The 21295-nt window shown below is 53.7% G+C and overlaps 1 protein-coding gene across 8 annotated transcripts in view; it reads left to right on the plus strand.

The window, feature by feature from the left end:
• Positions 1–16311, plus strand: part of PPARD (peroxisome proliferator activated receptor delta) — an 85654-nt gene extending 69343 nt beyond the window's left edge. For 4 of the 8 annotated variants that reach the window (XM_059880228.1, XM_059880230.1, XM_024983411.2 and 1 more), the window contains 5 exons: positions 1768–1998; positions 11328–11466; positions 12683–12885; positions 13054–13504; positions 14374–16301. In XM_059880228.1, the coding sequence (XP_059736211.1) occupies positions 1768–1998; positions 11328–11466; positions 12683–12885; positions 13054–13504; positions 14374–14621 (1272 nt within the window). In that variant the 3' untranslated portion in view covers positions 14622–16301. 8 annotated transcript variants of the gene reach the window in all.
• Positions 16312–21295: the final 4984 nt, after the last annotated feature.

Raw genomic sequence — 21295 nt, forward strand, 5'->3', positions numbered from 1 at the left:
TTACTCTTCGGAGCCCTGCTTTCTGTCCCACCCACTTGGTTGAAATTTGTATAACAAGGTCAGAGATAACCTCACAGTCACCAAATTCAGTGGCCGTGTATCTCTTTATCACCCTTAAACTCTGCAGCATTTGACATGGTTGACTACCCTCCCCCTTGTCCCTGCCACTCGTCCATCCCGAGCATCTCCGTGTCTGGCCGCCGCCTCGTCCCCACTCTGGCACCCGTCCTCCTGTGGCACGTCAGTCTTCAGTGAGCTGAACTCCGTCCTGCAGCTATCCTGTCAGTGACTGCACCCACACACACAACTCCAGATTCCTAGCTCCCGGGCGCTTAGAGTCTGGCACTGAATTTCCAAGCTGCCTTTGGGAGACCAATTTAAGAGGTCATTGTGTCAGTCCACACAAGGGAAGATTAAGGCCTGGTGGGAAGCAGTGATTAAGAGGAAACGATTTACCGCCAACTGGAAGTTGCTTTACTGTAGCACAGGGTTTCTCAAGCTTGGCTGTGCATTACGATCCCCAGGGGAATTAAAAGTCCTGATGCCAAGCCGCTCCCAAACCAGTCGAATGAGAATCTATGAGGATAGCTCCCCAGTGATTCCAGTATAGCCAAGTTTGCAAGTCTAGAACAGGGTGAGAGAGGTGAGTCTCGAGTGGCTCCCACTTTCCGGCTTTGATAGGTGGGCGGTGGGCGTCTGGGTCACAGAGGTAGGGATTACCAGAGGAGGGAAGGGCCAGCTCGGGGCCAGAATGTGGCTTCTGTTTGGATTGGTTGAGTTTGAGCTGCCTGGGACATCTAGGGTGCGGTCCCAAAGGTCCTTGAATTTCTCTGAGCCAGGTCTCTCCTGCCGTTAGTTTCCCGGGTCTGCACCTCCACGGGAGGGTCTAGTCCCGCGCCCTGTGGCGTGAAGCGCGCATGCCGGGATTCAGCCCGCCCTCCCAGCCATCCCTTCAAGCCCTCTCTCCTATGGCGCCCCTCGCCCTGCCAGCAGGGTTCCCTCAGTGTGCCGCCTCCGCGTCTCTTCTCAGGCTGTATCCCCGAGAGGCGTTCCCTGCCAGACTCTCCCCACATCTCGTGGCCTCACTCCCCCTCGCTTATATGTGATTTGTGGACAAGACTGGTTGAGGGTTGGAACTGCCTCCTCCAGGCTGACATATGGGGGTCACCAGATTCCGGGACAGTGTGCATCGCCCCTTGCCCGGTGGCTCTGTGCTGACGGTCTGGTTGCAGACCTGTCAGCTGCCAGCCTAGTGGGCAGGGAGCATGTCTTTTTCCTTCTCCCAGAGTCAGGAAGGGTGGGATCCACTGCCTTCAAGCCGGGTGCTTAGGAGAGAGATTAATTCTCGGGCCTGGTGGGGACAGGATGGGGGTTGGGGGGCCGGATGCATATGAGGACCTCCAGCAGGGGGTGGAGAATTTGACAAAGGCCCTCGGGCCGTTCCCATGTGGCTCCTGCAGGCTCAGGAGGCTCAAAGAGCAGGGCTCGGGGAAGGATTCACGGGGGCATGTCGCCCGCCACACCTGGCTCACAGAGACTGCTCTGAAGCCCACAAACCTGCTGTAAGAGCCAAGTGGGCAAAGGGTGGAGGCGCAGTGACCTGTGATGCCAGGAGTGGAGACTGGCTCACTGCAGGCCTGAGGCCCTCCGGCCCCAGCAGGGGCAGCAGGACGTGCCCCTCCCGGGTGGGGGCTCCTCTCCCCACCCATTCCCACTCTGTCACCCTCTCATCCTCCCCAACCTCTTCCTGTCTTCCCTTTCGTCCAGGCTGACGGGAACTGCCCTGTAGAGATCCATCTGCGTTCAGACCCAGATGATGCCAGAGCTATGACCGGGCCTGCAGGCGTGGCGCCCAGGGGAAGTCAGCCATGGAGCAGCCCCCGGAGGAAGCCCCTGAGGCCCGGCCAGAGGAGGAGAAAGAGGAAGCGGCAAAGGCAGAAGGAGCCCCAGAGCTCAACGGGGGACCAGAGCACTCACTTCCTTCCAGCAGCTACACAGGTAAGGAGGGGCCGGGGACGCAGACAGAGTCAGGACGGGGAGCCTGGCCCGCCGCAAACAGTGTCATCGTGGGGGGCAGGGGAGCAGGGTGGCTAAGGGCCGGAGCCAGGCAGCCCGGGGCCACACCCTGGCTCTGCTGCTCATCAGCTGCAGGATCTTGGGCGAGTTGTCTCCCTTCTTCCTGTAGAACATGAGTTATAGCAGGTGTACAAGCAGGCTTTTGTGGGAATTGAACGAGTTAGCGTTTGTAATGCGTGTGCTGTTGATATTCCACCTCTCATACTACAAGGGGCCCAGCACAAACGTGTATCAGCATCATCCAGAAAGATCACCTGTATGTGTGATGATTAGGATTAGACAGAATACACAACTCAGTTCATCTGGTGCTAGTGACACGTCGTCAGGGTGCTTTGTAATTTGGCAGATGCTAAGCAGTTAGTGAGAATGACCGGAATTAATAGTACTTTCGTGCAGCCAGGCAGATTTTAGCTTCTCTTGCCTCACTTGTTGGTTCCCCGGTGTCTACTGCCAGCATCAGTGCAGACGCCTTCCTCTGGTACCTTGTGCCGCTCTGTCATCCTCCTCCTCTCATCGCTGTGATGTTGGGTCCACCGCTAAGGTCTCCCGGATGCCCCCTCTCAGCCCCTGGCTCTCCCTGCTGCTGATGCCGCCCCTTCCCTCGCCACCTCACCCCAGCTCTCTCCCGCCCCCTCCACCCGAGTGCTGCTACATTCACTGATCCTTGCTCCCTTCCCGCAGAGGGAGCTCTGGGTCAGTAGAGGATGTGCTGCCCGGAGGGGCATCCCGACCTTGCTCCTGGTTTCAGCTGAAGGGGATCCCGACTGCAAGTGGTGACGTGGGCAGAGGAGCAGGCTGGCCCCACAGAGATGGCTCTGGCCCCCTGGGTCTGCATGGGGAGAAGGAGGCGGATGGGGTCTGGAGTTGAGGCAGGGCAGATGGGGGCTGTTGAGGTCGGACTGGCCCCCCTGAGACTCAGCTACAAGAGGCCTGGATCCCTGGGTCACACTGCTCTGAACCTGCACAGCAGGAGCCCGGCTTTTGCAGAGGTTCCTCCTCCTCGGGGCACAGGGTGGGGCAGGGCAACTGGAGAGCCATCATCCAGTCCCTCCGGTCCCACCAGACACCCAGGCATGAGGGAAGTACGCTGCTGTGACTTCAGGCTCCGAGAGAGGGTGTCCCCCCACCCCCAGGGTCACCTGCTCCCTGCTGGGTGGCTGGTACCTGGGATGGCTTTGCAGAACAACCTTCCTCAGAAGAGAGGACTGGCTAAACCTGCAGCTGTCTGTCCTGCAGAGCTAACGGCCCACGCTGTCTGAACTGGAGACAGACCCGGAGGGTTAGGAGGCAGAGGGGAGCCACTGGGGGCGAAGAAGGAGTGAGAGCTGTCACCAAGGACACCACGGGGGAGAGAGGGGAAGAGAGGGCCTCGGGTCGGTGGCCTCACGGCCTACCTGGCCCACACCCTCCCTGGGCACGGAGAAGTTACCAGCGTGGTGTCCGGTCCCGTGGTTCCTGCACACCTTGGGGGACCGTATCCCCAAGTGGTAGCCTGTCCACATGCAGAGCAGCGTGCAGTAGCCGGTGCAGAAGCAGGCGAGGCAAGTGAGGTGATGGAGTCTTGGGGAGCTGGTGGGCTTCCGGGCACACAGGGAGGTGTCTGAGGCAGAATTTGCCCAGCCAGTCTCACAGTGCTCTGTACGATGTGGCGTTTAGTAGATTCCGTGTATCAATAAATGGATGACTTGGTAGTAGAAAGACCTACTTGTTCAGTAATTGAAACAGGAGGGGATTGTTTAACCTAATCACTCAAGTGAAAGCCATAGTATATAAAATTCTACAAGGCAAGTCCCCCACCAGAAAAGCGGGAGCAGGCAGTTGACAGTAGGACAGACAGACAAATGGCCAGAAAAGAAGAAACATTTCTCAGTCTACTAGACAGCCAAGACGGACTCTTCAGATGAGATGTCATTCAGCGTGTGAGTTTGGTGGCGTGTGAGTTTGGTGGCGAGGACCGGGCTGGCCTTGCAGCCCCCGAGGCAGGGAGGGTGTCTTGGCGGTGCAGGCCAGCACTTCTGAGCGTGTGCTGCTTCGCTCCTGCGGCTTCTCTTTGAGCCAGTGTATCCAGTGTAAATACTTGCTCAGGGTGCACAGATATTTCCACACTCATCCACAGCCACGGCGTTCATGATAGCAGAAAATTGGAAAGCGCCCATGTGTGGGGAGCTGGTTATGTAAACTGTGGGAGAGCCGTGCAGTGGGGTGCCGTGCGGTCAGTAGGAAGACTGAGGTGGGTCTGTATACACTGACAGGGAAGTAAGCTCCCAACTGCTTGAGGATCCCACTGTTTAAAAATCCTCATGTACCTCGGAAGGCACTGGAAGAGAACAACCAGAGGACTGGGGGCTGCTCGGAGGGGTAGGATTGTGGCGGGGGGCGGGGGGGGGGGGTCTGTCACGCGCCACATGTGTGCCCTTATATGTTTTTCCCAGCAAGCCTGCAGCAGTCTCATAAAACTTAAAAAGCAAATGAATCGCTTTCTTTAAAAGGGTGAAATAAACTAGTTGTTGTTTTCTTAAAAAAAAACAAAGCAGCCAGCAGGTGAGGGGCCCAGGGAACAGAGCTTCTTGTGTCAGGGATCCCAGCACCCAGGGCAGGAGCCCCAGATCTACCAGTCTGGACCGTGGGCCTCTGGAGAGGGCCTCACCTCTCCAGTCTCAGTCTCTTCACCCTTTAAGGCTGCGTCCTGGAACTTCCCTGGTGGCCTCGTGGTCAGAATTTCCGGCTTTCACCATAGTGGCCCAGGTTCAATCCCTGGTCGGGGACGCTGCGTGGTGCGGCCAGAAATCCTGCCCATCTCAAGGGCTGGCGGGTGAGGAGTCACGGTGGCATGTGACCAGCCTCGGGTGTGCCAGCATCTGCCGGTTCCCTGTTCCTCCCATGAGTCTGTGACTTTGGCCTCTGGAGTCCCCTCAGGGACCCAGGAAGATGAGGCGCCGTCTCAAGCCCTGAAACAGCAGGCAGGCCGCATAGTTTGGCTCCCTCTGACCCCCCCAGAGATTCTGCGCTGATGCTGTGCACCTCTGTACTGAGCTCAGCATCTGCCAAGCACCCCCGCTTCCAGGAGGTGGGCAGGACGGGCCTCACGTGAGCACTCAGCAGCGAGGACGCTTGCGTGCCCGAGTCCTTGGCCGGCAGGGGCGCTGAGCCAGCCCTCACCCACCTCTCCCACCCCCTCCCCTCTGGCGGCAGTGACGAACCTCCCAGTCACGCCCAAGGGGGAGGTCAGGGGTCTCCGCGCGGGACTGGGGGAGACAAGAGTGTCCTTCCTCCTGGCCTCGGCACTTCCTCTCACTCAGCAGTGCCTGACGGGGGTCCGCAGGGGCTGGCCATCCAGGGGAGGGCACGGCTGGGTACCTGCTCTGAGGAGCCCACAGGCCAGGCGAACAGGAGACTGCCGGGTCACCCAGCCCCAGAGTTCCACAGAACTGGCCCTGTCTTCAGAAGCTGTTTGCTGTGGGGGCTCTGCCAGCAAAGTAAATAGACAGGGCTGTTCCCTCTGGGCTGCCCTTCCAGCTCTAACAACAGCATGCCTCCAGCGATGGAGACTAGATAGGCAGGCAGGGGGAGCGATGACGTGAGTAAGGTCAGTCGTGTCTGTTTGCTGAACTTGTAATCAGAGATGGTGTAACTGATACTTCACTCTCTTCGTGATGGGGCTACTGCTTATGCTGAGTCCAAACACTCCAGTAATACACTCGGCAGTGACTCATCTCCTCACTGATCCTAGTCACAAACTATTGATTAGTAGTTATGAACACAAGTACACACACGCACGCACACGTAGGTTTGGGTGGTCATCCAGTGCAGGGGGTCAGAGCTCAGCCCTGGGGGTTCTGAGCTATAATTCTTAGTCTGCCACAGTGTTAGGGTTCTGTGGAGAAAGAACCAAGACCGAGTGTGTGTGTGTGTGTGTGTGTGTGTGTGTAGAGAGAGAGAGAGATTTATTTTAAGGAATTGGATCATGTAATTATGACGACTGGCAACTTGAAATTCTGCAGGCAGGCCAGCAGGCTGGAGGCCTGGGGGCAGTGATGATGGCACTCGAGTCGGAAGCAGCCTGCAGGCAGCATTCCTTCTGCCTTGCGGAGGCCTTGATCTCGTTTTCCTAAGGCCCTCAGCTGACCGGCAGGGGCCTCTCACATGTGGGGAGTCCTGATTTAAATATCAGTCATATCAAAAAATACCTTCATAGTAACATGTTAGACTGGATTTGATTAAAAACTTGATTTCATGGGTACCTAGCCTGGCTGAGCTGACACAGAATTAGCCACTGTCAGCACGTCACCTAGCCTTCTGAGCCTGTTTCCTCATCTATGAAAGAGTCTTGAAGAAGACCTGCTTGAAGGGTTGACGCATGGGTCACGTGAGGCTGATGTGTGAAGCGTCCAGTGGCTGTCCTGACACACTGGGCGTGCACTGACAGAGGGTGTTGTTGCCTCAAACACGCAGGCCTTGCAGGGGTTCTCGGATTCAGGGTCCAATCCCAGTCCTGCCATGTACTGCACAGGTGACCTTGGACAAAACCTGTAACTTCCTGGGCCTCGGTCCCCTCATCTTTAAATGGTGGCAGTTACTGCCTCCCAGGGTGGTTTGAAATGATGTTCATGCTCAATTGCTCAGTCCTACCAGCTCTTTTGTGACCCCATGGACTGTGGTTCGCGAGGCTCCTCTCTCCCTGGGATTCTCCCACTGGGAGATCACGGGTGGGCAAGGAGCCTTCAGAAGTGGGTCCCTTGAGTGGGGAACACTCTGCCATTGTCACTTTTGGGTAGGATATGGTGACGATTGGAGAATAAACTTTTAAGCCAGGTGGTGAATAGGGAAGAAACAGAACCTTTGTCTTTGGAAAGCGCACCATGAGGTGCCAGGAACACCCCAACACACCGGTTCCCCACAGCAAGACCTCCCCTGCAGGATACATGCACTCCGTGCATCCCCGCCCCTCAGCTCCCCGGCCCCTTCTGCCGTGTGTCAGCTCCTCGTGTTCTCTTACCCCCTCAAACAGGCAGGGTCTGGGGGCTGGCGCTGTCCCATCACTCCTGCCCCAGGCCTCCGTGCCTCCCCGTGGCCTCCCACCACCTGGCGGGGAGCAGACGTACCGGGGCACTGGCGCTACCCTGTGCCTGTCTCTCCCCAGTCCAGTTTGCAGCTCTCTTGAGTGCTCCCTGCCACCCCCGGGATACTCACCAGGGCCTCTCCCTGCCGTCCAGAGATTGCCTGCGTCGCTGGTACAAGGGCTTGGCACCTTGGCTTCTTCCAGGCTGAGCAGGGCAGGCGGAGTAGGGGTGCCCAGTCTCGTTCAGAGCTCTCCCAGCCTCACAAGCAGAAGACCCTCCACCTCTGTCTTGGTTTCTGTGAAGCCGTGGAGAAGAGGAGCCAGCAGCCAGAGGAAGGAGAAGGCCTGGCCCCTGCCATGTGGGCACAGGCTTGAGAACTGCAGAACCTTAAGTCCCATCCTCACGGAAGCGGATTTACACAGCACCGCCAAGGTCCAAGAGCTTCTCTGTTAACTCCTATGCTCCTCACCATGACTCTAGACAGACGCTGCTGTCAACTCCATTTGCAGAGGGGACAGGCCCAGGGCACAGAGCTTAGGTCTGAGCCTTGGACTCTGACCTGAGCTGCCCATAGGGCTCTTGAGTCCATTCTCACCCCCGACACCAGGCCTGCTGCTTCTGAGAACCTGGAACCAAGTTGGGGGTCGTCCGAAGCCCTGACCTTTGAGCCCAGAGAGGGGAGCGGTCACGTTCCCTGACCCCCTCGCCCAGCAGCAGCTCCCCCGCAGGCCTGCACCTCACTGCCTGCCCCGCCGCCAGCCAGCCTTGCCGCTCGCTGCCTTGGGTCCTGGTTTCCTCACCTCCGCTGATTGACGGCAGGGTCCAACTCCAGCTCTGTGCTCAGCAGGTGCACAGCAAATGTCTATTGAGTGAAGAGAGAGGATGACATTGCCACAAGCAGTGCCAGCAGCAACCAAGTGACCAGACGCCTGCCAGCCCTCCAGGGCCACAGCGGGGACAAGGAAGCACCCCTCTTCATGGGGAGGTGGGAACAGCCTGGGGTGATAGGTCACTGTGAACCCAGGTTCGGTGCAGGAGGTGGCCTTCGAGATCCAAAGAGAATGTGAGTAGAGACGTGTCGAGGCTAGCAGGGGAGGCAGACGTGCAAACCACAAAAGCAACACCGTTTACGAGAAGTGCCAGAAAGCGAACACGCACACAGACCACACAGATCGGGAGGAAGTGCCGGAAACCCTCCCTGCCACATCTGCGCAGGTCTCCACAGAGCCTCGTCACGTGTTGTCTCGTTTTTCTCCCAGCAGCTGGTGACGTGAATCCCATGCCCTCCAGGAGTGGCGGGTTCTGCCCAGCCCCTCCAGCCAGAGGGCACTGAGGCCCGGGCACCCAGGCGGCTGGAGGACCCTCAGTCCAGAGTCGCGGGGCACCTGCCCTACGTCCAGCAGCAGCGCCCCGGCAGATGGAGGCCCTGCCCTGTGGCCCTTATGTCCTGACGGGGGTGCCCAACTCTGAGTGCACTCAAGGGTCCCTGAGACCGGAAGGGCTCCCTCCCCCAGGCCATCCGCCCCCCGAAGTGAGCACCCCTGTCCTCAGGCTGAGCGGCACAGCTGCAGCCTGTGGAGCGCCTGGCCTCTGTGACCGGCCCAGCTTTTCAGGAAGCAGGGGCTGTGTCACCCCTACCCTCACAGCCGGGAGGCAAGCAGCTGCTGCAGGCTGCCGTTTCCTTCTCCCAGGATCTTCCCGACCCAGGAATTGAACCTGTGTCTCCTGCGTCTGCTGCACTGGCAGGCGGATTTCTTTACCACTGGCCCACCTGGGGAGCCCTGTTTGTTTGGCGCATCAAGTCCAGTGGCGGCATGCAGGGTCCTCATGGCCGCCCTCGGGCTGTCTCTCTAATTGTGGCTCTCGGGCTCAGTGGTTGCAGCACCCCGCTTTAGTTGCCCCGCGGCATGTGGGGTCTTAGTTCCCCGGCCGGGGATTGAACTCATATCCTCTGCACTGAAAGGCAGATTCTTAACCACCAGGAAAGTCGCAGGAGTCAAGATCTTGTGCAGAGTGACCGTACTGTAGAGAGGGCAGAAGGCAGCCCGGAACACGTTACGTCTGGGCTGACCACCATGGCTGGGGTCTCCCTGCAGCACCATCTGCTCCCAGCTCCTCTGCTCTGGGAATTTGGCCCCTGCCTCTGAGGAGGGTGCGCATTCATCAGGGAAGAAGGCAGAGGACGGCAGGCTGTCAGGCTAGCCTGGCAGAGGAGACGGGCTGCCCATGGCATCACGAAGTAGCGTTGTGCTGGGGCTCAGTCAGGCCCCCTTGCCGGGGAGGGCTCTTTTCTGAGCGTCCGAGGAGGCGTTCAGGAGAAGGGCCCCAGCCCTCCTTAATGAGTCAGCCGGCAGCACTAATACCCCAAAGCCCCCCTTGGCCAACTGCTTTCCTCACTGAAACTCTCAATCCGGGGCTCAGATGTCTTTGCCTTTATTAGTAATAGGAAAACACTCAAGGAAGTTCAGCCTGCTGCCCGGTCAGCGTGACTGAGACTTCTGCTTTTTCTGCTCAGTCAAGCAAGAAATTTTGTGGGAATGAGCTTGAGCTTCTTGAGAGACTCTTCACAGCATCTCTGGAGTCCATGCAGGAATCAGACTTCTGGGGTGGGGGCACTTCTGAAGCCCCCGCAAACCATGCCGCACACTGTCCCCCATGGGCCCACCCCGTGGAGCCTTGTAAACCAGGGATCCACTTCCTAAGGACAGTCTAAGAGAATCTGTCTGCTTTTTCCCTCTTGCTGCCCTCCTCCCAAAACACAGCCATCCCCCATGCCCTCTCTCCACCAGTGGTGAGTCTGCCCAGGCAGGCTCAGACTCGGCCAGATAGTGAGCAGAATTTCTGGAATACCTTCAGGGTGTCAGGTCTGGGGGAAAGGCTTTGGACACATTCACCCTCCTCCCAGAGAAGCTGTCATTAACCCCACATTCTAGGTGAAGAGACTGAACCTCGGAAAGGTTGACTCCCAGAGGTCACATAGCCCTTAAGTGGCTGAGCCAAGATTGTGATACATAGGTGTCTTCTCACCACCTATGTTCCCCCAAGGGCTCTGGTCACCTCCCCAGGTCCCTAGGCCTGGCAGGAGGTGGAGCCACTGTGTGTGTATCTGCAGACCTCGCCCCGTGCTGTGTGTCCGCAGACCTCACCTTGTGTTGTGTCTGCAGACCTCACCCCATGTTGTGTGTCTGCAGACCTCGCCCCGTGTTGTGTGTCCGCAGACCTCACCCCGTGTTGTGTGTCTGCAGACCTCGCCCCGTGTTGTGTGTCTGCAGACCTCTCCCAGAGCTGCTCTCCACTCTCACTGCTGGACCAACTGCAGATGGGCTGTGACGGGGCCTCGTGTGGCAGCCTCAATATGGAGTGTCGGGTGTGCGGGGACAAGGCGTCGGGCTTCCACTACGGCGTTCACGCTTGTGAGGGATGCAAGGTACGGGCTGAGGGTGGGCTGTGCTCGCATGGTGAGTTGACCTGACAGAGCTTTCCCACCTCCAGGCAAGGCCCAGACCAGATCCACTGCGAAATTCCTGCCTGGGAGGCAGCCAGGCCTTTGGGCCAGTTGCAGGCTGAGTTCTGGGTCCTGCAGCAGAGGAGGGGTTCCCTCACCTGGCCTGGACTGGGCACCGGCAGTGCTGACCCAGCCTCTCACCTGGGCCGCTGGCGCCCCCTGGGGACCGGACAGGAGAGGGCATGCAGGGCCAAATGCGGGCCTTGGGCTTGCATCTCCTCCTGGAGGTCAGGGCTTCCTGCGCCTCAAGGCCCCAGGAGGGGCTCTTTTATAATAAAGGAAACATTTTAATTATTTTTCCAGGGGTGCTTTTGGGTTTTTTCTCCTAACTGCACACCCATCAAACTTTCACAGATGATTTTACTAAACAACTGCGTAGAAAACTGTAGAACCAGATGCTTTACAAGTAAATTAAGTTAGCCATAGTGTTTGGTGTCATCAAATGAACAAAGAAGCACTTAAATATGGTATTTTATTTTGAATTATTTCAAAAGTTTTAGAATTGTTTTACTTTCCTTCTGCCTCTCCTCTCCAATGATATTCCCCCATTACTTCCAAATTCAGGAATTGTTTCATCTTAATGTATAATCAAGCCCCTGAGTGCAACCCAGCGGGCAGGGCTGGAGCCTCAGCCTTTCTCCCTTCCTCGTGGTTTTTCTCTTCCTGATGGATCTGCACTCCCTCAGGGCTTCTTCCGTCGGACGATCCGCATGAAGCTGGAATATGAGAAATGTGAGCGGATCTGCAAAATCCAGAAGAAGAACCGCAACAAGTGCCAGTACTGCCGCTTCCAGAAATGCCTGGCACTGGGCATGTCGCACAATGGTGAGCTGACCTGAAACCAGGTTTCCAGGAGCCCAGAAACAGAAGGGGGTGCCCTCAGAGCAGTGCCCAGCGTGCAGGTCAGCTGTTGACCTTGCCCATCTGGACCTTGAGTCTCAAAGTCAGCACAGGCTGGCCTGAGGTCTGCCTTCCCAGACTGCCTGGGACCTGCCACGCTCCCAGGCCGGGGAGTCGCCTGTCTGCACCCAGGTCTCACCCTCTTCTGGCCCAGAAGGGACCTGGGAACTGACCCCAACTCCAGTAGTGTTGGAACCACCACTCTCCTGGAGCCTGTCCTGGATGACCCGACAAGGTGTGAAAAGCCACTGCCAAGGCCCAGGACCCTCAGGCCTTGGTTGTTGAGGGCAGGCAGGAGCCAGTAGCTGACCATGTGTATCAGCTGCCAGGACCCAGGTTGGAGTTTCCTGGAGGCCAGTGCTCCAGGAGACAGAGCCTGCCCTGCCCTGTGCACTAGGTGCCCAACAAAGTCTTGTCGTGAGACTTGGTAGGATTTTGCATAGCCCGCCTGCCCCGTTTGCCCCTCTGGGCCAGACCTCCAGAGGACGGGGAGGCCCTCTTGTATACTTGTCTCCACCCACAGATACCTATCTGTCTTGTGTCTTGGAGGGGGGCAGGTCTGGAGTTTGATCCCTCCCCTTAGTCTGTATCAGCCGGGACCCCTATCCCTTGGGTGGGAAGAGGCAGCTTTTCTAGGAGATCTCAGGGGTAACTGAACACTTCTCAGGTTTTCTCTGAGAGAAGCCAGATTCACATCCTGGTCTGTTATTTTTGAATGCTTCCTATGTGAATACTCTTACTTAATTCTGGTCATCTGTTTATTAGCTGCACTTTTCTCATGAGAGAGGGTGAGGGGGCCTGCCTGAAGCCAGCCACACTGTGGGCCACCTGCCAAGCTGGCCCTCAAGCACAGGCCTCTGATACCAGCGATTGTCCCCCCGCCACCACGCAGCACAGCCTCCCGGCCTCCCGGCCTCCCAGCCACAGTGGCTCAGTCACCCTGTGAGTTAGGGCCCGTGTGTGCTAGACTCTGTGAACAAGATAGCCAGCAGACCTGCCCCGCTCCAGAGCTTGTATTCTGGAGGGGTACCCCAGCATTCCAGCTTGCTGGCTCTCGAGCTTCTGAAAGCATGTCTCTGTCTCTGGCCCGCGTGCCTTAGAGGTGCCAGGCCCCTCCATGACGGTCCCCCTCCCTGCGCAGCCATCCGTTTCGGCCGGATGCCAGAGGCAGAGAAGAGGAAGCTGGTGGCGGGGCTGACAGCCAATGAGGGGAGTCAGCACAACCCCCAGGTGGCCGACCTGAGGGCCTTCTCCAAGCACATCTACAGCGCCTACCTGAAGAACTTCAACATGACCAAAAAGAAGGCCCGCGGCATCCTCACCGGCAAGGCCAGCCACACGGCGGTGAGTGTCACAACTCAGCTGGCAGCTCTGGGCCCTGCTGCTGCCCGCCTGCCTGCGGGGAGAAGTGGGCCTCCTCCCTGCTTACTCCTTGGTAGAGGCAGAGGGTGTGGGAGCACACACGGGCGGGGGTCCCCCGAGGCCGGGCCTCTAACGGGGCCTGGTTTGCAGCCCTTTGTGATCCACGACATCGAGACGCTGTGGCAGGCGGAGAAGGGCCTGGTCTGGAAGCAGCTGGTGAACAGTCTTCCGCCCTACAAGGAGATCAGCGTGCACGTCTTCTACCGCTGCCAGTGCACCACGGTGGAGACCGTGCGTGAGCTCACCGAGTTCGCCAAGAGCATCCCCAGCTTTGGCGACCTCTTCCTCAACGACCAGGTGACCCTGCTCAAGTACGGCGTGCACGAGGCCATCTTTGCCATGCTGGCCTCCATCGTCAACAAGGACGGGCTGCTGGTGGCCAACGGCACCGGCTTCGTCACCCGGGAGTTCCTGCGCAGCCTCCGAAAGCCCTTCAGTGACATCATTGAGCCCAAGTTCGAGTTTGCCGTCAAGTTCAATGCCCTGGAACTTGATGACAGTGACCTGGCTCTCTTCATCGCGGCCATCATTCTGTGCGGAGGTAAGTGGGGCGGGGAGGGGGCGGGGGGCTGGCCTGCGCAGAGCCAGCCTGGCAATGGCAGTGGGACACGCATGCACTAACTTGTGTGTGCAGGACCTGCTCTGTCTAGTACATGCGGATGAGACAGAAGGAAAAGGAGACGTATCAATGTGTTGATGGGGGTTATTTCTGGTGGCAGAGAAAGTTTCTGTTTTACCTGAATTTTTCAAATTCCAGCACACCAAATATAATCAGACTCATGCTGACAGTGGCATAGCGCTTGCTTCATGCCAGGTGCTATTTCAGTTTCTTTTTATTTATTTATTTTTGGCTACACTGGGTCTTTGTTGCTTTGCACGGGCTTTCTCTAGTTGTATCAACCAGGGCTATTTTTCGTTCTCATCATGGTGGCTGCTCTTGCTGCAGAGCACAGGCTCTAGGCATGTGGGCTCAGCAGTTTCAGCTCTAAAGAGCAAGGGCTCAGTGGTTGTGGCACACAGGTTGAATTGCTCCACGGCATGTGGAATCTTCCTGGACCAGGGATCTGACCCATGTCCCCTGCATTGACAGGGAGATTCCTATCCCCTGTGCCATCAGGGAAGTCACCAGATTTCCCTAGATTATAACTCTTTAATCTTCATAATGACTCTATGCCAGAGGCACTTCTGTTATTCCCATTTTACAGATGAGGAAACTGAGGTCCAGAGAGGCTGAGTGATCTGCCCATAGCCTTGTTAGTAGTCTGTGGTAGAGAAGGTTTGGATCAAGGCGGGAGGCCCACTGTCCCCAAGGCCAGGTTGCCCACACCAGTGTGGGGTAGGGGACTGCCCGCCCTCCGAGCCTCCAGGTGGGCCTCCTCCCTCCCACGACCCTGCCCTGTGTGCCCACAGACCGGCCAGGCCTCATGAACGTGTCTCAGGTGGAGGCCATCCAGGACACCATCCTGCGCGCCCTCGAGTTCCACCTGCAGGCCAACCACCCCGATGCGCAGTACCTCTTCCCCAAGCTGCTGCAGAAGATGGCCGACCTGCGGCAGCTGGTCACGGAGCACGCCCAGATGATGCAGCGGATCAAGAAGACCGAGACCGAGACCTCGCTGCACCCCCTGCTCCAGGAGATCTACAAGGACATGTACTGAAGGCGGCGGTCGGCCCCCCCCGCCCCCCCGCCCCCTGCGGGGCTTCTCCCATGACCAGCCCCTGAGCGCTGGGCGTCCGAGCAGCGGGATCGCTCTCACTTGGCAGGACTCACGGCTTCTGGCTCCCTGAGCTCCAGCCTCCCTTCCCTCCTCAGCACCTCCGTCTGCTCTCGTTCCTCTGCTGCTCTCCTTCTTCACTGTAGGTCTCATGCTTCCTGCCTCGCCCCCTCCCTCTCTCTCCCCCTGTCCCCGTGTCTGTCCCTCTTTGTCTTCCTCTGAGACAGTTTGTGTCACTTCACCAGCAGCTTGAACAGGGCCCGAGCAGGGGGGTGCGGCCTGCCCTTTGTTCCATGGTCACCTTCTCCCGTCTTCATAGCCGAGGACCCCAAAGAAACACTAAGCGCTCTGGGCCTGGCTTCCTGGGGAAGCCAAGCAGCCCTGAGTTGACTGCAGAGCAACCCCTCGTACCTGGGTCCCTGGCAGGGGCCGCCTCCCCAAGATGGTCACTGCCCTGCTGAGGCCGCGGCTGCCCCCCGATACCTGCCATCCTCCTGGTCTTTTCACTGAGCTTCCAGGCCAGCGTCACTGACGGCCCCCTGTGCTGGCCGCTGGGGTACACTCCTCCAGCCTGGATAGAGGTGGCGTTCCCTCCGGGTGGGGGTCCCCACACCTCCACTGAAGAGAAGCGAGATTCACGGGAGGCGGATGTTGATGGGGTGGGTCCCCCACCAGCACCCCAGCTCTCCCCCCCGCCCCACCCCCCGCCGGGGCCTGGCTGCACACCCGCCTGTGCCCGCAGGAGGCGGCCCTGCTCCAGCCCAGCTGCAGCTCCTGCCCACACACTCCCCCCAGCACACACCCCAAGAGCACTGAACTCACTTTACCTGGGGCCTCCTCGCCCCTCTCCCTCACCTGGAGGCAAGTGAGGGCCCAGAGGGGCCAGGGATGGCCGCAGAGCTTCGCCCCAGTTCCCTGGGCTGGGCCAGATCTCTGGGTGGGCGGGCGGTGGGGTCCTGCGAACCCAGCCCAGCACCTGCTCACAGATCCTGCACATCTGTGACCCCCATTTGTTGCAACAGCTCTGCTGAGCTCCCCTTTCCTTGTATTTGGCCCAGCCGGCCGCCTGGAACTCTCCCTGCACCGCCTTGGGTGACCAGGACCTCCAGGCCCAGCCCCGCTCCTTGCCCTGTCTGTCCCCCCAGTGACGAGCACTTGCCACCTCCACCTCGGGATGGGGCCCAGCTTGGAGGCTGGCCCAATGGAGAGCAGAGCCTGCCCAGGCTGCCTTTCCAGAGGGAAGTGGACCTGGAGAGGTGTGAGGAGCTGGCTGGGGTCTCTGAGAAAGGTGGCAGGAGATGCGGGGTGAGAGCCCAGGCTTCCTGGGTCCTGTCTGGTCTTCCCCAGGGGCCCTTCCACACCCCCGATCACTCTCTATGGCAAAATTCTTCCCTCCGGTCCCTATTCTCCTCTCCCCGCCCTCTCTCCCCCACCACACACACCATCCTCATCCCCCACCTGGTCTGATACTGAGGAATGCAGCTCTTCTCAGTGTCTGAACAGTCTCCAAAATTGAAATGTATATTTTTGCTAGGAGCTCCAGCTTCCTGTGTTTTTAATATAAATAGTGTATACAGACTGATGGAACTTTAAATAAATGGGAATTAAATATTTAAGAATTGATTTAGACTAACTCAGTTCTTGATAGTCTTTTTCCTGGGGGCTGAGGGGGAGTGGTCCTTTTTCCTGAGGGCCCGTGCATGCAGGGGGAGACACTGGGCAAATGAGCCTGGGGTTCTGGTGGGGGTGGTCGATTCTAGCTGGTGGGGCTGCCCATCATTCCCCCCACTTCTGGGCTCAGCTCACCGCTCATCAGCCAGCAGGGTTTGTGGAGGACTGAGAAGGTGCCTTCCCACCCTGAGGAAGCATTTGGGGCGGGAGCGTAAGAAGAGGGGTGTGGAAGCACAGCACAAACCAGACTTGGGGCCGCGGGGGTCGGGAGGGGCTCAGGAGGGCCCAGGAGGAGACAGTCCCTCTGGGCCGCTAGTGGGATGGGACTCACAAAGCCAAAGCCTGGCGTTCACTGCGGGACACTTCTCTCCTTAGCTGACACCCCGGCTTTCTCCTTTACTTCCAGCGGCACCATCTTCACAAAGGTTCAGGATAAATGAGTCCAAAGTTTAGACTAAAAAAGAAGAAAGCAACCATGAGAGAATTAGAAGATACTGTCTTCTGAAACCTGTAAAGGTTTATTTTTAAATAAAGGAAGAAATGGGGCCCCAGGCTGGTAATATCCCTGGGGAGCCTGGAAGAAGCAGACACAAAACTTTTCTGAAGGACAAACACAGGCAGTATAGAACTTCCACAAAATGATAAACGGGAAGAAGCAACCTGCATGAAAATGAACAGGACAACCAGTGAAATTAGAGCCCCAGGACATCAAGAAATACAGCTGTTGGTTACAGTATAGGAAACAGGGTTTTTTTTGTTTTTTGTTTGTTTTATTTTGCCTGCGGTGGGTCTTAGTTGTGGCTTGTGGGATCTTGTTCCCTGACCAGGGATTGAACCTGTGTTCCCTGCATTGGGAGGGCTGAGTCTTACCCACTGGACCACCAGGGGAGCCCCCAAATAAGTTTTATATCATTTAAAAATATATAAAGATTTGAAAATTATACACAAGATACAGTTTGCCTTTTAAGGGAAAAAAATGATAAACATTTTTAAAGAAATACTTGGAACTTCCAGAGAAAGAAACTCAGTTAAAAACATCAGACACAGCCAAAGAGATCATTTTTTGCACCTCAAAAAAAGATCTATAGAAATCATTAAAAAATAAAAAAAGCACAGGAAAACCAAAAATACGGAAAGGAAGAATAACAATACAAATTCTCAAATACTGCAGAAGGGAGTAGAAGTTGATAAAATCAACTTGAAAAACAATTTGGCAAAACGTCATAACATTAACATACACCCATGGAAGCTGTGAAGTGTCACCCAGGCTCCACCCCTCAGAATCCCTGAGGTCCTTGACTGCCTGGCTCATAGCTGAGTTCCATCCCTGAGGTCCATGACTGCCTGGCTCATAGCTGAGTCCCTCAGGAAGTGGCCTGTAGTGAAGGGAGCCTCCTTGCCCAGGATGAGAACATCTCCTCAGGAGCAGCCTGTAGCCCGCGTGTAGGCCAGTGCAAGCCCCACTGCCTCAATTTGAGACGATGCAAAGAATCGTCCCAGCTCCTAAGTGGAAGCTTCTGTCATAACTACATCATGGTTTAACTTCTCTCTCTACCCAATCCTGCCTCTTCCAGTTTCTTATAGGGGTTGTTCTCAGACGCACTCCCCAGTGAGAGTCCTGTAAGTAAAACTCCAAATCTATCCTGGGGAAACCAGCCTGACACACCACCACCAAATTATACCAAGACTCACATACGTGTTCATTACACCAAGAGCAAAAACTTAGAAACAACAAAAATGTTCATCAACAGGAAAATGGATAAATTTATACAATGTTAAAAATAGAGTAAGGAGGGGAGAAAACTAGAAGAAACACATGGAGAAAATTGTATATAATCTTGAGGTGAATAGACGTTTCAGATATTTTTTGAAACACATGAAATTTATTGTACACCTGAAAATGTCTTAAGTTCCAGGGGGTATACACAAAACTTAGAATCTATAAAATAAAAAGATAAGATCTTAGTATATACACATTTAAAATTTTTATTCTATTGAGAAACATAAAGGAAAACATTTAAATCAACCATATTTAAAAACGTGTGACGTACAATGTGGTAAGATTAGATGTCAACTACAGGAAAAAAACTATTAAAAATACAAACATATGGAGGCTAAACAACATGCTTCTGAATAACCAACAAATCACAGAAGAAATCAAAATATGCATAAAAACTAATAAAAATGAAAACACAACAACCCAAAACCTATGGAATTCAGTAAAAACAGTGCTAAGGGGAAGGTTCATAGCAATACAAGCTTACCTCAAGAAACAAGAGAAAAATAACCTAACTCTACACCTAAAGCAACTAGAAAAAGAAGAAATGAAGAACTCCAGGGTTAATAGAAGGAAATAAATCTTAAAAATTAGGGCAGAAATAAATGAAAAACAAAGGAGACTATAGCAGAAATCAACAAAGCTAAAAGCTGGTTCTTTGAAAAGATAAATAAAATAGACAAACCATTAGCCGGACTCATCAAGAAACAAAGGGAGAAGAACCAAATTAACACAATTAGAAATGAAACTGGAGAAATCACAACAGACAACACAGAAATACAAAGGATCGTAAGAGACTACTATCAGCAGCTATATGCCAATAAAATGGACAACTTGGAAAAAATGGACAAATTCTTAGAAAAGTATACTTTCCAAAACTGAACCAGGAAGAAATATAAGAAAATCTTAACAGACCCATCACAAGCACGGAAATCGAAACTGTAACCAGAAATCTTCCAACAAACAAAAAGCCGGGACCAGATGGCTTCACAGCTGAATTCTACCAAAAATTTAGAGAAGAGCTGACACCTATCCTACTCAAACTCTTCTAGAAAATTGCAGAGGAAGGTAAACTTCAAACTCATTCTATGAGGCCACTATCACCCTAATACCAAAACCAGACAAAGATGCCATGCAAAAAGAAAACTACAGGCCAATATCACTGATGAACATAGATGCAGAAATCCTTAACAAAATTCTAGCCAACAGAATCCAACAACATATTAAAAAGATCATACATCATGACCAAGTGGGCTTTATCCCAGGGATGCAAGGATTCTTCAATATCCGCAAATCAGTCAACGTAATACACCACATTAACAAACTGAAAGATAAAACCATATGATTATCTCAATAGATGCAGAGAAAGCCTTTGACAAAATTGAACATCCATTTATGATAAAAACCCTCCAGAAAGCAGGCATAGAAGAAACATACCTCAACATAATAAAAGCCATATATGATAAACCCACAGCAAACATTATCCTCAATGGTGAAAAATTGAAAGCATTTCCCCTAAAGTAAGGAACAAGACAAGGGCACCCACTCTCACCACTACTATTCAACATAGTTTTGGAAGTTTTGGCCACAGCAATCAGAGCAGAAAAAGAAATAAAAGGAATCCAAACTGGAAAAGAAGTAAAACTCTCACTATTTGCAGATGACATGATCCTCTACATAGAAAACCCTAAAGACTCCACCAGAAAATTACTAGAGCTAATCAATGAATATAGTAAAGTTGCAGGATATAAAATTAACACGCAGAAATCCCTTGCATTCCTATACACTAACAATGAGAGAACAGAAAGAGAAATTAAGGAAACAAATTCCATTCACCATTGCAACTAAAAGAATAAAATACTTAGGAATAAATCTACCTAAAGAAACAAAAGACCTATATATAGAAAACTATAAAAGTGATGAAAGAAATCAAAGATGACACAAATAGATGGAGAGATATACCATGTTCATGGATTGGAAGAATCAAAATAGTGAAAATGAGTATACTATCCAAAGCAATCTGTAGACTCAATGCAATCCCTATCAAGCCACCAACGGTATTTTTCAGAGAACTAGAACAAATAATTTCACAATTTGTATGGAAATACAAAAAACCTTGAATAGCCAAAGCAATCTTGAGAAAGAAGAATGGAACTGGAGGAATCAACCTGCCTGACTTCAGACTATACTACAAAGCTACAGTCATCAAGACAGTATGGTACTGTCTTGAAAATAGATCAGTGGAACAAAATAGAAAGCCCAGGGATAAATCCACACACCTATGGATATCTTATCTTTGACAAAGGAGGCAAGAATATACAATGGAGAAAAGACAATCTCTTTAACAAGTGGTGCTGGGGAAACTGGTCAACCACTTGTAAAAGAATGAAACTAGAACACTTTCTAACACCGTACACAAAAATAAACTCAAAATGGGTTAAAGATCTAAATGTAAGACCAGAAACTATAAAACTCCTAGAGGAAAACATATGCAAAACACTCTGACATAAATCACAGCAGGATCCTCTATGACCCACCTCCCAGAGTAAAGGAAATAAAAGCAAAATTAAACAAATGGGACCTAATTAAACTTAAAAGCTTTTGCACAACGAAGTAAACTACAAGCAAGATGAAAAGACAGCCTTCAGAATAGGAGAAAATAATAGCAATTGACAAAGAATTAATCTCAAAAATATACAAGCAGCTCCCACAGCTCAATTACAGAAAAAATAAACAACCCAATCAAAAAATGGGCCAAAGAACTAAATATTCATTTCTCCAAAGAAGACATACAGATGGCTAACAAACACATGAAAAGATGTTCAACATCACTCATTATCAGAAAAATGCAAATCAAAACCACAATGAGGTACTATCTCACACCAGTCAAAATGGCTACTATCAAAAAGTCAAACAATAAATGCTTGAGAGGGTGCGGAGAAAAAGGAACCCACTTACACTGTTGGTAGGAATGCAAACTAGTACAGCCACTATGGAGAGCAGTGTGGAGATTCCTTAAAAAACTAGAAATAGAACTCCCATACGACCCAGAAATCCCACTGCTGGGCATAAACACCAAGGAAACCAGAATTGAAAGAGACGCATGTACCCCAATGTTCATCGCAGCACTGTTTATAATAGCCAGGACATGGAAGCAACCTAGATGTCC

Source organism: Bos taurus, chromosome 23 (genome assembly GCF_002263795.3).
Source record: "Bos taurus isolate L1 Dominette 01449 registration number 42190680 breed Hereford chromosome 23, ARS-UCD2.0, whole genome shotgun sequence".
Lineage (NCBI taxonomy): Eukaryota > Metazoa > Chordata > Mammalia > Artiodactyla > Bovidae > Bos > Bos taurus.